This window comes from Spinacia oleracea, chromosome 5 (genome assembly GCF_020520425.1).
Source record: "Spinacia oleracea cultivar Varoflay chromosome 5, BTI_SOV_V1, whole genome shotgun sequence".
Taxonomy (NCBI): Eukaryota; Viridiplantae; Streptophyta; class Magnoliopsida; order Caryophyllales; family Amaranthaceae; genus Spinacia; species Spinacia oleracea.
In genome coordinates, this window is record NC_079491.1 from 21,326,475 (window position 1) to 21,341,990 (window position 15,516).

The 15,516-nt window shown below is 36.3% G+C and overlaps 2 protein-coding genes across 2 annotated transcripts; both read right to left on the minus strand.

The window, feature by feature from the left end:
• Positions 1–526: 526 nt before the first annotated feature.
• LOC130461355 (uncharacterized) lies at positions 527–1,408 on the minus strand. The gene has a single exon (XM_056829429.1). The coding sequence runs from the start codon at positions 1,406–1,408 to the stop codon at positions 527–529; it is 882 nt and encodes a 293-aa protein (XP_056685407.1).
• Positions 1,409–9,421: 8,013 nt separating this feature from the next.
• Positions 9,422–10,456, minus strand: LOC110804256 (uncharacterized). Its single transcript, XM_056829430.1, has 3 exons — positions 10,144–10,456; positions 9,872–10,016; positions 9,422–9,716 (listed from the first exon to the last, which is right to left on the minus strand). Exons 1-3 carry the CDS (start codon positions 10,454–10,456, stop codon positions 9,422–9,424), a joined length of 753 nt encoding a protein of 250 aa, XP_056685408.1.
• Positions 10,457–15,516: the final 5,060 nt, after the last annotated feature.

Here is a 15,516-nt window from a genome sequence, read left to right on the forward strand (position 1 = left end):
TATTTCTCTCAGGCGCGAATTTTCGCCGTTTCTGTTTCACTGGTTTGAAGTTGGGGTCGACATTGAGTTTGTGGGTGATGATGTCTGAACTGATTCCTGTCATGTCCTCGTGCGACCAAGCGAAGCAGTCCGAGTTTTCTCTTAGGAATGACACTATCTGACTTCTGATATTGTCAGGCAGCGACGCTCCGATCCTTACTACTTGGTCTGGCTTTGCCTGATCTAGCGTAATTTCGTCGATCTGTTGGTCGTCGGGGTCGTCTGCCGTAGACCCTGGCTGTAATTGCTAGATGGATGACTTTGATGGTTTCAGCGCTGTTTCATAACATTTCTTTGCGTCCCTTTGCTGTCCTTTGATTTCCATGACTCCCCATTTGGTTGGGAACTTGATTGACTGGTGGTATGTCGACGGCACCGCCTTCATTTTGTGGATCCATGGTCGTCCCAAAATGACGTTGTATGCTGATGGGCAGTCGACGACGTTGAACTTGGTCATCACATTAACACCTTCTGCGTACGTAGGCAGCTATATCTCTCCTACTGTACGTAGCGATTCTCCACTGAATCCTACTAGGACTGTCGACCTTCTGATTATACTTTTTTCGTCTAGTCCTATTTCCTGCAGAGCCTCTAGGAACAATACGTTTGCTGAACTGCCGTTGTCGATCAATATCCTTTTGATGAGAGCGTTGCCTATTGGGAGCGATATGACTAGCCCGTCATGATGTTCCTGTATTGTGTCGGTTGAATCTGAGTCGTCGAAGGTTATTATCATCGCCGCTAATGACTTGTCGAGTGCTACTTCGTCTTCGGTCTGCCCCTCCTTGACGGCTTCAGATTCGCCCCTGTTGATTTTTTTAGCTGCAGAAGAAGTTAGTCCACATATATCTGAACCACCAGAAATAACGTTTACCACTTTTTCGAACGTGGGCGGGGCTGGTCGGTCGCCGCTTGGTGCTGGGTTGGGTTGGGAGCTGCTATCCTTGTTGTACGTCTCCTTTCCTTTGTCGCTCAGTAGGTCCTTCAGGTGGCCTCTTTTCAATAGATACGCCACCTCCTTTTTGAGGGAGATGCATTCCTCGGTTGTGTGGCCATTGTCGCGGTGGAAGTCGCACCACCTGCTCATGTCCTTCATAGAGTCTGGTCTGTCACTCTTCTTAGGCCATCTGACGGTACCACCTACACTTTGAAGGGCGTTTACCACGCCTCCGATGTCGACGTTGAAGCCATACTCGGAGATGGGGGGATAAACGACCCGTTCATTCCTGTAAACACTGTTAGTATCATCATATTGATTGACATTTTGTACCTGACCCTGGCGGTTGTATGGTTGATGTCTCCAGCCGTTGTTCCTTGGGGTGTACAACCTCCTGTCGCTGCTGCCCCCTGCTGGTCGCTGAGAAACCATTCGTGTAATCTCGTCGTCTTCAATCCGCATCTGGGCCGTAGCCCTCGATCTGACTTCTTCGAAGTTTGCACAGGGATATTTGGTTAGTTCCCGGTACAGCTCTGAGTTGGGGACGAGACCTCTCTTGAATGCTTCGATGGCTGTCCTGACATCACAGTTTTTTATGCTAATTTTTTCACAATTAAAACGGTTAAAATAATCGCGTACCGACTCGGTAGTTCCTTGGACCAACCGATAGAGGTCACTTGTTTATTTCTCCAACTGGCGACTGCTGGCGAATTGTTGGTAGAAGGCGTTGATGAGGTCGGACAGGCAGAAGATAGATCCAGGTGTTATGTTCATGAGCCATTCCAGGGCTGCTCCTCGAGGGTTCCTCCGAAGGATTTGCACATGACGGGCTCGACCAGGTCGTAGGGGATGCCGATCTGCCACATTCGCTGCTTGTAGAAGTTGACGTGTCTGTATGGATCAGACGTTCCGTCATACAGGGTGGTCCAGGTAGGGAGTCGGAGCTGGTGTGGTACCGTCACCCTAGCGATCGCTTCACAGAACGGCGATGCTGCATACCCGTCGGTCGGCTCGGTCTCCACGGGCGTGGGTGCCCCCGGCAGTTTGGTCATCAGCTTCATCATCAACGAGCATCGCTTCTTCATGTGATTTTCCATCTTATTTAGGCGCTTGGTGACGGGGTCCGGTATTGCTTCATCCTTTTCCTCATGTGGCTCCTCGCCGTCGGACAGGTCTTCAGAGTCGCCAATCATCTCGAATATCAACTTCTTCGGTTTTGCACCTGGCTTGTAACGCGATTGATGCTTGTTACTTTTCACGGATTCGAGCTCCTTCTGGAGGTTTTCAATGGAGGCCCTTTCTTGGGCCAGCTCTGCTTGGGCCTTCTCGTAGGCCGCTTTCATCTCTGCGAGCGTCATCTCTTTAGTAGTCATGGTGTGTAGGGTGATTTTGCGTGAAACCTAGTTAATGTCCCCACAGACGGCGCCAAACTGTTTATGCCAAATTTCGTCTAGGGGCGATCTTTGGCTTAGGTCGACACTAACTAAGCGATAATCAAATAAGGGAAGACAAAGAGAGACACGACACAGAGAAGTGTTGACGCGGAAAACCCAGGAATAAGGTAAAAAACCGCGGATAGCTATGAGGCTATCAATCCACTAAGTTTCCTATATGATTTTTTGTATCTTATTCTAGAAATCAATGTAACAAAATATAAATAACGAATACAAGAATGATTTGAATGCCTTTATGGCTTGAGAGTATGAGAGCTTCAGTTTTTGTCCCCCGTTTGTCTTCGTCTTCGTCCTTTTATAGGAATTTTCCAACGGTCTGGTTGGTTGAGAGAATCCCACAAAGATAGGGATATCTTTGTTGCACGTTTCTTTGGTCTTCAACTGACTCCACGCTTCTCGCGCATGCCTTGGACTCGTTCCTGCTATCATGACGGCGCTGCCCATCGTGGGCTTTAGGTTAACTTATCTTTATTGGCCTGCCCAGAGACGACGCGTCTCTACGTTCTTGCGCCTTGTCGTCTGTCCTTCGTCGTCTATGCCTCGTCGTACGACGCCACGTCGGACGTATCTTCCTGGAACTATGCTTACCTGCGACACGACAGAACCTGGTTGACACGACATGGTCAAACGTTAGTGCGGTTACGTCGTTAGTCCAAAAAGTGGGATAACAATTCTACAAACAAGTACTTCGTATAATCTAGAATTTAAAGCTTGAAAAAGTGCACCAACCGGTTTTGAGTGTAAGTGGAAAATCGGAGTTGAAATGACTTTGGTGAAATTGCACCGAAAACCGGCCGGTTTTTCAAACCAGACCGATTTTGAGAAAGTCATAATTTATGAATAATTATGATTGCATTCGCGCCTGACCGGTTATGAGAAACCGGCCCAACCGGTTTTGAAAACACCTCTTCGATTTTGTCCGGTTTTTTATTATCTATTTGGATTCCTTTTGTAACAACCCTTTTGTCGATATTTTAAGTGTATAATAAGATTTCTAATTTATTTTTGAATTAAAAAAATCAAGTACCACGTAGATAATTATAAGGTGCCACATAGACATTTTAATTAATTAATTACTAATATATACAACTCCATCCAAAATCAAACACTTTAATAATTAAATTCATCCAAATATAAATTTTATATTATTTTGTTACATACTTACATACTCCCTTTCGATCAGCTGTAAAATTCATACATAATATGCAAACTTATGGTCTATTGATGTCTGATTAGATATGTCTTCATACACGTATTATTATATACTTTCAAAACATAACCATTTTCAAAAATAAAATAAAAAATCCTTATAGATGGTTGTTTTGGAAAATATGAAACTTTACATGCTACAATTAGTATTGAACAATTGAACAATTGAACAAATTCAAATATATATGGTCCAACATATTTGATTCACCTTATTAGTTTATCATTTCAAAATATCAATTTTTTATTTTTTATTTTTTCTATAATACTTAGTACGTAATCTAATACTCCATATTATATATTATATATATAAAGGAGGCATATTTGCTGAATTATTAGAGCGTCACGTAGGAAATGTAATGGTTCGTCCAATGAAAAATACAATTTCTAATTTATTTTGAATTAAAAAAACCGAGTGCCACGTAGATAATTAATTAGGTGTCACATGAATACTTAATGAATTAATTACTAATATATACAAATCCATCCAAAATCAAACACTTTAATAATTAAAAAATAAATGTAAAATAAAATTCATCCAAAATCAAACACTAATCTAATTTAAAATAAAATTCAATCCAAAATCAAACACTAATCCAATATTAGAGCGCCACGTAGAAAATCTAATGGTTACGGCCAATGAAAAATAAGATTTCGAAAATATTTTTGAATTAAAAAAGTCGAGTGCCACGTAAATAAATAATTAGGTGCCACATATATACGTTTATTAATTAATTACTAATATTACGCATATACAACTTCATCCAACTCAAACACTCTAATAATTAAAAACTAAATCTAAAATGAAATTTAATATAAAATAAAAAACTAATCTAATCTAATAAATAAAATATAGCAGGTGGTATATATAAAAGTTTTATTTAACTTAACAATTTAATAGAATCCGTGCATCGCACAAGCTAAAATCTAGTAAATAATAATAAATAACTAAATAACTAAATAATTGATTAATAAATAATAATAATAATAATAATAATAATAATAATAATAATAAATGATGAATAATAAATTATAGTAATTAATAATTAAAAATTCAATAATAGATAATACTTCCTCCATTCCTTTTTGTTGTTCCCATTTTCTTTTTTGGCGTTTCTTTTTGTTGTTCCCCTACTGAATCTTTACTATTTTTTGCCATAGTTTTTTTCCCAATTTACCCTAAGATTCCCCACTATTTACCAAAAAACCCTAAGGTTCCACCCATTCCCACCCACTTTTACCCCACCCGCCTTATTTAATTATTTAACCTAACCCCACCCACCCCACTTTATAAACCGTCCCTTTCTCTCATTTCACTCACCCTCTCTCATTCTGATTTACTCTCTCTCACCTCTTCCGATCTCTCTCTCTCTCTCTCTCTCTCTCTCTCTCTTATTTCTCTCTCTCTCTCTCTCTCTCTCTTCAAAACCCTCCCCTGTTCTTGAGAAAAACCTAGGTTTTCCGCCTCTGTTCTGGGTTTTCCTCTCCAAATCTCTCAAATCTGAAACGTTTTCGCATAAATTCTTTCATAAAAATTACTCGGAATCATATTCCGAGCAGATCCCCTCTGTTTTTGTCCCCTTTTTGGTCCATAATCGTCGCTGATTGTGTTGTCTATCTTTGTTTTTCTGGATCGTGATGGGTTCTTCTTTGTCTAGAACTCGAGGTGATTCTGGGGTGGGAACTTCCGGTCAAAGAATCCCCGATTCCAACTGTGATTGGGGATCCAAGAGCAACTGTCCCAACAACGAGCATTCCTACTCCGGCGAGTATAAAAACAATCTTTATATGGCCCAAAAAGAAAATACGAGTACTCGAAACTATTTGAAAGAATGGTTTGAGAAGAGGGAAGTGGAGCCAGGGGAGGAGGTTGAGTCAAAATATGACGATCGGAAACCCACACCCTCAGATCTGCGTTTTTTCGGTGAAGGAGATTCCGATGAGGTATTACTTTTGATTTTTTGCGATTTATTTAGGGTTTTTATGTCAGTGTTATCTAAAAATTTAATCAAGTTTGTTTGCATGTCTAAAAATGTGGGATTTGATAAATTTTGGGATTATTTGGAGTGTTCATTGTACTCGGATTATTTATTGGATATGTTGCTCTGATTTCCCATTGCATGTGTTAAAATTGCAGATCTGATATTATTTCGAATTTGTTGGGAATTTTTTGGAGATTTGTTGAATAAATCAGTCTTTTTATGTTATTTTGTGCTCTGTTTTCTCATTGCATGTTTTTAAAAATTGAGTTATGAAATTATTTGGATATATTTGGAAATTATTTGAATTAAATCGGAATATTTATGTGATTTGTTGCTCTGTTTTCCCATTGCATGTGGTAAAAAATGGGATCTGGATGTATTTGGAAATTTATTTGGAATTTTACAACATTTATTGGATTTTAATGGGATTTTTTTGGTGGTTTGCTCTCATTTATCTCATTGCATGTGGTAACCATGGTGATCTGAAATTATTTGGAACTTTATTTTGAGTTGTTGGATTAAATCGGATTAATTTTTGATTGATAATGGTGTGAAATGTTGATCTGATTTTAATTCATGGTCCCCTGTTATTATATGATGGCACTAATCATGTTGTTTGTCCCCTATTGATTGCAAGGAACCAAGTGGGTCTGATTCATTTGATCTGGTGTATGTTGGAGAGTGTGAAAATGAGAATGGAGATGCTGTTGGGTCTCCCGGGCAATGTTCATCTGGTTATCCCTCCTCAAAGAAAGTTGAAAAGGGAAAAAAATCGGCTTCAGCATCTGATGATGCTTAGATAAGTCTGTCTCCTTTCTTCCTTTTAAATTTTATTAAATGCTGGCTAGTTGTGGAGTCATAAGGTGGATGCCAACAACTGTGATCTGTTGTTGGCCAGGGGTGTTGTTGTTTGGATGATGATGTTGTGATTTGTTGTTTGGATGATGATGTTGTGATTTGTTGTATGGATGTTGATGTTAGATAATGATGTTGGTATAATGATATTGATAATGTCCCCTGATAATGATATGGATGTTGATGTTAGATAATGATGTTGTGATTTGTTGTATGGATGTTGATGTTAGATATTTATTGTATGGTTTGATGGCTTAATGTCCCCTGTTTTTTGGTATGTTGTCTGTCTGATGAATATGTTGCTTTGGTGAGTATGAGATTGGATCAGTACACCTATGTTTTGGATTAGTAAATGCATGAAATGAATATAATTTGGGGAAATACTTTGAGTTATTTAAGTCCTCTCAATGTGGCCTTGTGTTGAATGCTTAATGTCCAAGTATGTCCCTTTAGGATAAAGTAATGTCCCTTTATTGTTTGTGATCGACGATGAGTCTTTTTAATGCTGAGGAACAAGTCTTATTAACCACAAATGCTCGTGCTGCCATTAGTATCATTAATGATATTTCTCGGGCGCTAAGTGTTTGTGGTTTGGATTTGTTTCAATGATGCTTGGGGACATTCTGAGATCAATATTAGGAGGTTTGTGATGTTCAATGATGTAATTGTTGATATTTTGAGATCTATGTTTTAATAATTGTCCTTTAACTTCTTCTGTCAAACGGAGTGAATGTCATTTCACACAATCAAATGTGAATATCAATCATTCCATTTGGCAGAAGAATGTTAAAGATATAATAGTATTGAAACTAGTTGATCAATGATGTGTGTCAATATGTCTGAGAAATGAAACCCTACATGTTAATGATGTGCTTAATGATTGATGTCCCATGAATCAGTAGAGGTCTGTGATGAGTCTTTCATTTGATGAGGTTCAACCCTATGTTTTCATTTGATGCATTGCTGATTGTTATTGTTATGTTTGATCTGTGATGAGTCATCATTTGCTGAGACTCAAATCCAATGTTCCAATACCACTTGTGCACCATTAGCATCATTGATGCTCTTTCGGAGCTAAGTGTTAGGGGATAGGGTTTGTGTCAATGATGCTTGGGGACATTCTGAGATCTTATGTCATGTTAGATATGTTGTGTTAGTGATTTGTTTTGGCTTTCCGGTCTTTTGCCAGTTTTAATGTGTTAGGATACAATGAAATTGAATCCTTCACATATAAATTGGCATTAGACGGGAGAGGCAATTAATGTCTTGCAAAACAACATGTATGATTGTGGGGTTAATGATATTCAAACCTTGTGCATTCTTGCCTTGTGCATTGTTAGCATCTGTGATGAGTCTTCATTTTATGAGTGTCAAACCCTATGTTTTTCAATCAAACTCATGCACCATTAGCATCCATGATGTTTTTCAGGAGCTAAGTTTAATTGGAAAGGGTTTGATTCAATGATTTTTGGGGACATTCTGAGATATTTATGATTCTTTAAGAACAGTTTGTTTATGTGAGGCATATTTCATGTGTTATCAATGATGAAATGGTTGTTTTAGTCAAATTTTACTTCTTTTGACGCATCGGTTTCTAAGTGGGAATAATTTCCATCTGAAAATGATGTGATATTAATATTTATTTCCATTTAGAAGCCGATGTGTTTAGAGTTGTGATTTTGTATGTCCTGAGTTTCTTGGGCCCTTAGTATCCTCTGTCAAATGGAGTCAGTTTCCTTAATCTTTTTAAATTGTGTTAGTAATTTGCTCCATTTGGGAGTAGGATATTAATGTCATAAGCTTCAATTATGAAAAACAACTTATAACTGAGAATAACAACAATGAATAAATTATGTCCCCTTGATCATTCATGTTGTAATTCACTACCTTGCCTCTGCTGCCTTGTTCTTGTCTTGTCTTTCATGTGTTATCAATGATGAAATGGTTGTTTAAGTCAAATTTTACTTCTTTTGACGCATCGGTTTCGGAGTGGGAAGAATTTCCATCTGAAAATGATGTGATTTTATTCTTTCTTTCCACTTCGAAGCCGATGTGTTTAGAGTTGCGAATTTGTATGTCCTGAGTTTCTTAGGCCCTTAATATCCTTTGCTTAATGGAGTCAGTTTCCTTAACATTTTTAAAGTGTGTTAGTAATTTGCTCCATTGGGCAAGAGGATATTAATGTCATAAGATTCAATGATGAAAAACAACTTATAACTGAGAATAACAACTAGATGGACCCTTGCCTCTGCTGCCTTGTTCCCTTATAACTGAGAATAACAAGAGGATATTAATGTTTGCATGTCCCCTTGCCTCTGCTGCCTTGTTCTTGCCTTGCCTCTGCTGCCATGTTTTAATTTCCATCATGTGTTATCAATGATGAAAATGTTGCCTTGTTCTTGCCTTGCTTCTGCTGCCTTGTTGTCCCCTTGCCTCTGCTGCCTTGTTGTCCCCTTGCCTCTGCTGCCTTGTTATTGTTTTGCTTCTGCTGCCTTGTTCTTGTTTTGCCTCTTCTGCCTTGTTATTGTTTTGCCACTTCTGCCTTGTTCTTGTTTTGCCACTTCTGCCTTGTTCTTGTTTTGCCACTTCTGCATTGTTCTTGTTTTGCCACTTCTGCCTTGTTCATGCCATTCTTCTGCTGCCTTGTTCATATTGAAAGTGTTTATATTCATGTGAATAATAGTGATGAATCATAGTGTTTATTGCCTGTGCTTATAAATCTCAGCATGTGAATAATAGTGATGTGAATAAGAATGATTAAAACAAACTTGAATAAACTTAAACATGAGATTCATTCATTGATGCTTCCAAAAGATATGCTTACAAAATGTTTTGCCTACATGTTATGCTTGCATTTAAGCTTACAAAAGTGAAACATTGGTTGTACTTGTCAATTTCAAAACATGTCCCCAAAACACAAAAAGTTATCTACTTGTTTGCTCTTTGCTTCACTGGTTTGCTTTCCATTCATCATAGAGTTGCATGCATTCATTAACTGCCCATATAGGTGCCTTGACTTGCTCTGGCAGTATGCCTTCATCTTCTAGAATCTTCTTCTTGTTGTGTGGAAGTTGGTAATCATTGTTGCCTTTGTGTTTTAGAATCTCATTAGAAACAAACTGTAATGTCATCCACACATTAGACAATGTCTTAGGATGCAACTCATTAAAAGAATCATACACTACTCCACTTAAGTCCTCCACAATTTCAGGCATTTTCTTGTGCATAAGTGATTGTATTGACCTGAAAAATCTCAAGTCCAAGATGTTGCAATCTGGACTGTTTGCTGGCTGTTGAGTCAACACAAAAGTGAACCCATCTTGTTTGTAGTGTAGTTGCCATTCAGGATCATTTTGCAATATATGTGCCTTTGCATTATCTTGAATAATATAGATGACCTTTTCCCCTTCATGTGGTGGCACTTAGCCTTGATTGCTGGAAGTAGCTTGTTGATCATCATTGCCCTTGTTTCTATTTGATTTACAGACTTCACTGGCTTTGTTTCAATGATCCCCTTTACTCTGTTTTTTGATGTCCTCTTGGCTGCAATTGCATTTGTGAATGGAAATATGCCTAATTTACCATCAAATTCACATTCTCCATTTTCACCCCTACCTTGGTCTGGCTACTGCTGTCATGAACATGAATTTTGGTATCTTGGTTCTTGAACTTGCACTTCTGTGTGGATAGGGTTCATTGTTTGCAAGATAAACTCTCTGGTTTTTTTTAGTCAAATAAAACCACTTCTCATCAATATGAATGAAGTCATACATGTTGTTATATGTTGGTTCTTGTGGTATAGTGTAATCCATTATCAGTCTGAGTGCCCACCTTATCCTTGCCATTTTGCATGCTTCTGAAATGCCTGGATGCAAGGGACTTGAGTGTGGCTTAATAATTTTCCTCTTGATGAGCCTCCATACTGTTGTTGGTCCCAAATTGAGCATTCTTGCAAGATCTATGATGCATGTTCTGCCCCCCATGCCTATTTGTGCAATTGAGTCATAGGAGACTTGAACCTTTTTCCTTCCACATCTGTGATACTAGCTTTGCACAATATATGAGTTCATTGTTGCCTTCTGTTTCTTTGCTTTGCCCCATATTTTGCCTATGGTTCTTCTGGTGTAATCAAATTCTATGACTGCATCCCTTATTGCCCCATACAACAGAGTTTCTGAATCTGGAATCTTTCTATTTAGCAGGAACACCAATATTTCTAGCCTCAATTCATTATTTATTCTTGGAGTCCTAGGCTTGTGATGATCTGTTGTGTGTGTTGCTGTTTTTTGATGATGAGGTGATGCATTTTCTGATGGTGGTGGAAAGTTCAAATCAAAAAGAAATGGTACCTCTTGAAAGTTGGTATTTTGCTGTTGCACTTCCCCTTCTACTTCTGGTACATGTTGTACATCTTCAAAGTCCCCAAAATCAGCAGCAATATTTTCAGAAGCTTGTACTAAGTCATCAGCATCATCACCTTCGTCCGAGTCAGGATCGGAGTTAATGTCGTCGCCTTCATCATCAGAAAAACCGAGAAAATCGTCTTCCTCTTGATCTGAAGCCATTAAGTCCCCTATTTTTTAGCTCTTTAATGCTGAATTGAAGAAGAATATTTGGTGTGTCCTTGTATTTATTGAACATGAGTTGGATCAGAATTTTGGTCTTTTTTGGGAAAAGTGACCCTATTTATAAAGGCAAATCACTTTTACATTCCCTCAAAAATTTGGAGGGAAAAACTAAGTCAATGTTTAATTTGTTGGGAAATTTTCATGGAACTTTTGGAGGGAAAAAGGGGGGTCAGAAATTTGGGAAAATTTTTCACCCAAAAAAAAACGTGACTCTTGTAATATGATTGGTTGGTGATCTTTTCTGTTGGGTCCCCCAGCCCATGTGACTCAAATTGGTTGTTGATTTATTCAATACTTTAATAAATATCTACTTTTCCCCCAATTAATTTAATACTTTCTCTCTCTTTACATTATTCAATCTCTTACACATAATCATTATTCTTACATCCAATCATTACTCGTATCCCAATACAAACAAAGATTCAGTTTTCTTAAAAACCCCCCAACATTCTTTATGGGAACAACATAAAGGAATGGAGGGAGTAGTAAATATATATATATATATATATATATATATATATATATATATATATATATATATATATATATATATATATATAGAGGGTCCCCCTCCAATGAGAAGATCTTTATAATGAGAAAAATTAGAAGCGATCTAAGCCGTCCACATAAAATAGATCAGACGGCCAGATTAGCACGTGAAAAATAAAAATAAAGAACGCATAAACCAAACCCAGGCAATTACTCAAACAAGATTTTCCCTCCTTCTGCTTGCGGACTACTCTTTTATGGCGGACATTAAAGCTCTCTACTCTCATTAATCAATTGTTCATCTTCTCGCCAAACGAAATTTCTGAATTGATGTCAACCGTTCCCCAACATGAAGGTATTTTGTTCTATTTGTTGTAATCAATTACTTTTAAATTTTGAAATTAGGCTTTCAAAATTATTGAAACAATTACAAATTGAACCAATTAGAAAAATTTGACTGCGAAATTAGTGAACTTTCATTGCGAAATTGTTAAATTTTGATTCCGAAATTGTTAAATTTGGATGTGCTCATGTTGAATTTTCGGGGTTTAAGCCATGTTGTATTATTTTAAAGTGTGGGTATAAGCACCATTCAAATGATTGCAAAACTAGTAAATTTTGATTGCGAAATTGTATACTTTGTATTTGCTCATGTAGAATTTCGTGGGGGTTTAAGCCCTGTTGTTGAATTTCTTAAAGTGTGGGTTTAAGCCCTGTTGTTGGAGTTTGTAAAGTTGGGGGTTTAAGCACCCAAAAAAAAAGGAGTAAATGAGCAAAAATATAATATGATCTGTGTTTTGCTAATTTCAACAACTCTTGCTAATTTGCTCATGTTTTGCGTAAATGAGCAATTAAGATTATGAGCGAAATTCATAAATTTGACTGTGAATGAAGAAATATCAGAAAGAATATGATATGTTATCGAGTAGTTATTGTTTGTGTGCGAGGGAGGTCTTGATAAAGTAGTTATTGTTTGTCCGCGAGGGAGGTGCCAATTTTTCTTACAGACTACCCTTCCGTAAAATCCTACCTTGATTCTTTGTGTGCAAATGAGCAAACTATAAATCTTATCAAACCAAGTTCGCCTGCACAAACCAAGCCTTTCTGTTTCTACGTCAGTTTATTTTCTCAGTTTATTTTCTGCATCAGTTCATACCATTTTCCTTTCAGTTCGGATTTGATAAGCTAAGGCCGTGAGGTTTGGCAAACTTTGATGCACTAGACATTCGGAACAGGACTGCCATCTTTGGCAATGAATTTGATTCCATCATTCACAATCATAACCAAAATCTGTAGAAGAAACAAGAAAGTCATATCGCAAAATCATGGTTCCTTCATTGAGTTGTTTCTGATTTGAGTAAGAGTGGTTCATGTAATATGAAGTAGTTTTTGTTGCAGAATACTGATTCTACATATTGGTTTTTTTTTTTCTCTTCTGAATCTTTGGAACAAAGAGTACAAAAAACTCAGTGAATGACATTTTAATGTTAGCAAATTCTTTACTGGTGCTCCTAATTTCAGTAATAACAGGTTGTCGTGAATGACATTTTAATACTAGCAATTTTTTAGGAATGCAGATGAGGAGTTGCAGCAGCAGCAACATATTAGGTATCCGGAAGCAGGTGCATAAGCCATCTTTATATACAGGGCGTAGAGAAGCTGGTTACCCAGACAGTCCATAGCGTTTCTGCTGAACTTACTTGTCCAATTGAAAATCTAGAATAACAAGCTTTGAAATGCAACATGGTTCTGTGCATTTGATTTGACAAAGTTGGACATGTGTGTCTTCAACTTGCACGGCTGCAACAAGAAGTCGCGTATGACTTCTTATGGAAAAGGATGCCGGAAGCAATCGTGGTGCTAAGTCGCAACACCTTCTTAAAATCGAAACTATAATATTTGCTCATTTTGAAACAATGAGCAAAAGTTTAAAATCGGACTTTAATATTTGCACATTTAGACACAATGAGCAAAATTTAAAATCCGAACTTTAATATTTGCTCATTTAGAAACAATGAGCAAAAATTTAAAATCCGAACTTTAATATTTGCTCATTTAGACAATTAGCAAATATTTAGAATCGAAACTATAATATTTGCTCATTATGACATAATGAGCAAATATTTAGAATCGAAACTATAATATTTTCTCATTCAGAAACAATAAGAAAAAAAATTAAAATCCGAACTTTAATATTTGCTCATTTAGAAACAATGAGCAAAAATTAAAAATCCGAACCTTAATATTTTCTCATTTAGAAATAATGAGCAAAAATTTATAATCCGAACTTTAATATTTGCTCATTTAGACATAATGAGCAAATATTTAGAATCGAAAAACTATAATATTTGCTCATTTAGACACAATGAGCAAATATTTAGAACCGAAACTATAATATTTGCTCATTTAGACCAATGAGCAAATATTTAGAATCGAAACTATAATATTTGCTCATTTAGACACAATGAGCAAATATTTAGAATCGAAATTTAATATTTTCTCATTTAGAAACAATGACCAAAATTTTAAAATCCGAACTTTAATATGTGCTCATATAAAAACAATGAGAAAATATTTAAAATCCGAACTTTAATATTTGCTCATTTACACAATGAGCAAATATTTAGAATCAAAACTATAATATTTGCTCATTACATACAATGAACAAATATTTAGAATCGAAACTATAATATTTGCTCATTCAGAAACAATAAGAAAAAAATTTAAAATCCGAACTTTAATATTTGCTCATCTAGAAACAATGAGCAAAATTTTAAAATCCGAACCTTAATATTTGCTCATTTAGAAACAATGAGCAAAAATTTAAAATCCGAACTTTAATATTTGCTCATTTAGACATAATGAGCAAATATTTAGAATCGAAAAACTATAATATTTGCTCATTTAGACATGAGCAAATATTTAGAATCGAAAAACTATAATATTTGCTCATTTATACATAATGAGCAAATATTTAGAATCGAAAAACTATAATATTTGCTCATTTAGACACAATGAGCAAATATTTAGATTCGAAACTATAATATTTGCTCATTTAGACACAATGAGCAAATATTTAGAATCGAAACTATAATATTTGCTCATTTAGACACAATGAACAAATATTTAGAATCGAAATTTAATATTTGCTCATTTAGAAACAATGAGCAAAAATTTAAAATCCGAACCTTAATATTTACTCATTTAGAAACAATGAGCAAATATTTAAAATCCAAACGTTAATATTTGCTCATTTAGACATAATGAGCAAATATTTAGAATCGAAAAACTATAATATTTGCTCATTTAGACACAATGAGCAAATATTTAGAATCGAAACTATAATATTTGCTCATTTAGACACAATGAGCAAATATTTAGAATCGAAACTATGATATTTGCTAATTTTCTTGCTTTCTGTTTTGGGTTTTTTTCCTGATAATTTCTTGCATAGTTGTTCATTTTTGTGTTTTTTGGGAAATCTAAGTGATTGTTGAGGTTAAATTGATTAATTTCCTTTTTTCTTGTAATTTCATGAATAGTAGTTAACTTTTGCTTGGATTTTGGGAACTCAAAGTCATTTTTCCTGGGTAAGATGGCTAGTTTTCGGTTTTTTGGTGATTTCAAGTTTTTACTTTCTTGAGATAGATTCTTGAATTTGTTTCAATGTATTTGGGTGGTCAAGAAAATAGAGAAGCAGCTGCCAAAGCTAGCAATAGTGACATTGGCAGCAGGAGTATTGACTCTAGGATCAGTTGGTGATGCTTCAGTTGCCAAATCTGGTGGCCTTATTGGTGGTCACTCTTCTGCTCCTCGTCCCTCGTCTCCTAGAATTAATTCTAGGTAATCTAACATTCTAATTACATTGACTATACTTAAATGTCTCCATTGATTGTCTTGTAAACTTGATGCATTGTGAATACTGG

Coding starts and splice junctions, on each gene's coding strand:
- LOC130461355 (XM_056829429.1), bottom strand. CDS start 1,408: ATGGTTTCTCAGCGACCAGCAGGGGGCAGCAGCGACAGGAGGTTGTAC.
- LOC110804256 (XM_056829430.1), bottom strand. CDS start 10,456: ATGGGGGGCAGAACATGCATCATAGATCTTGCAAGAATGCTCAATTTG. Junction 10,017..10,143: donor CTATCCACACAGAAGTGCAA/GTTCAAGAACCA, acceptor ATGCAATTGCAG/CCAAGAGGACATCAAAAAAC. Junction 9,717..9,871: donor CACCACATGAAGGGGAAAAG/GTCATCTATATT, acceptor GAGATTTTTCAG/GTCAATACAATCACTTATGC.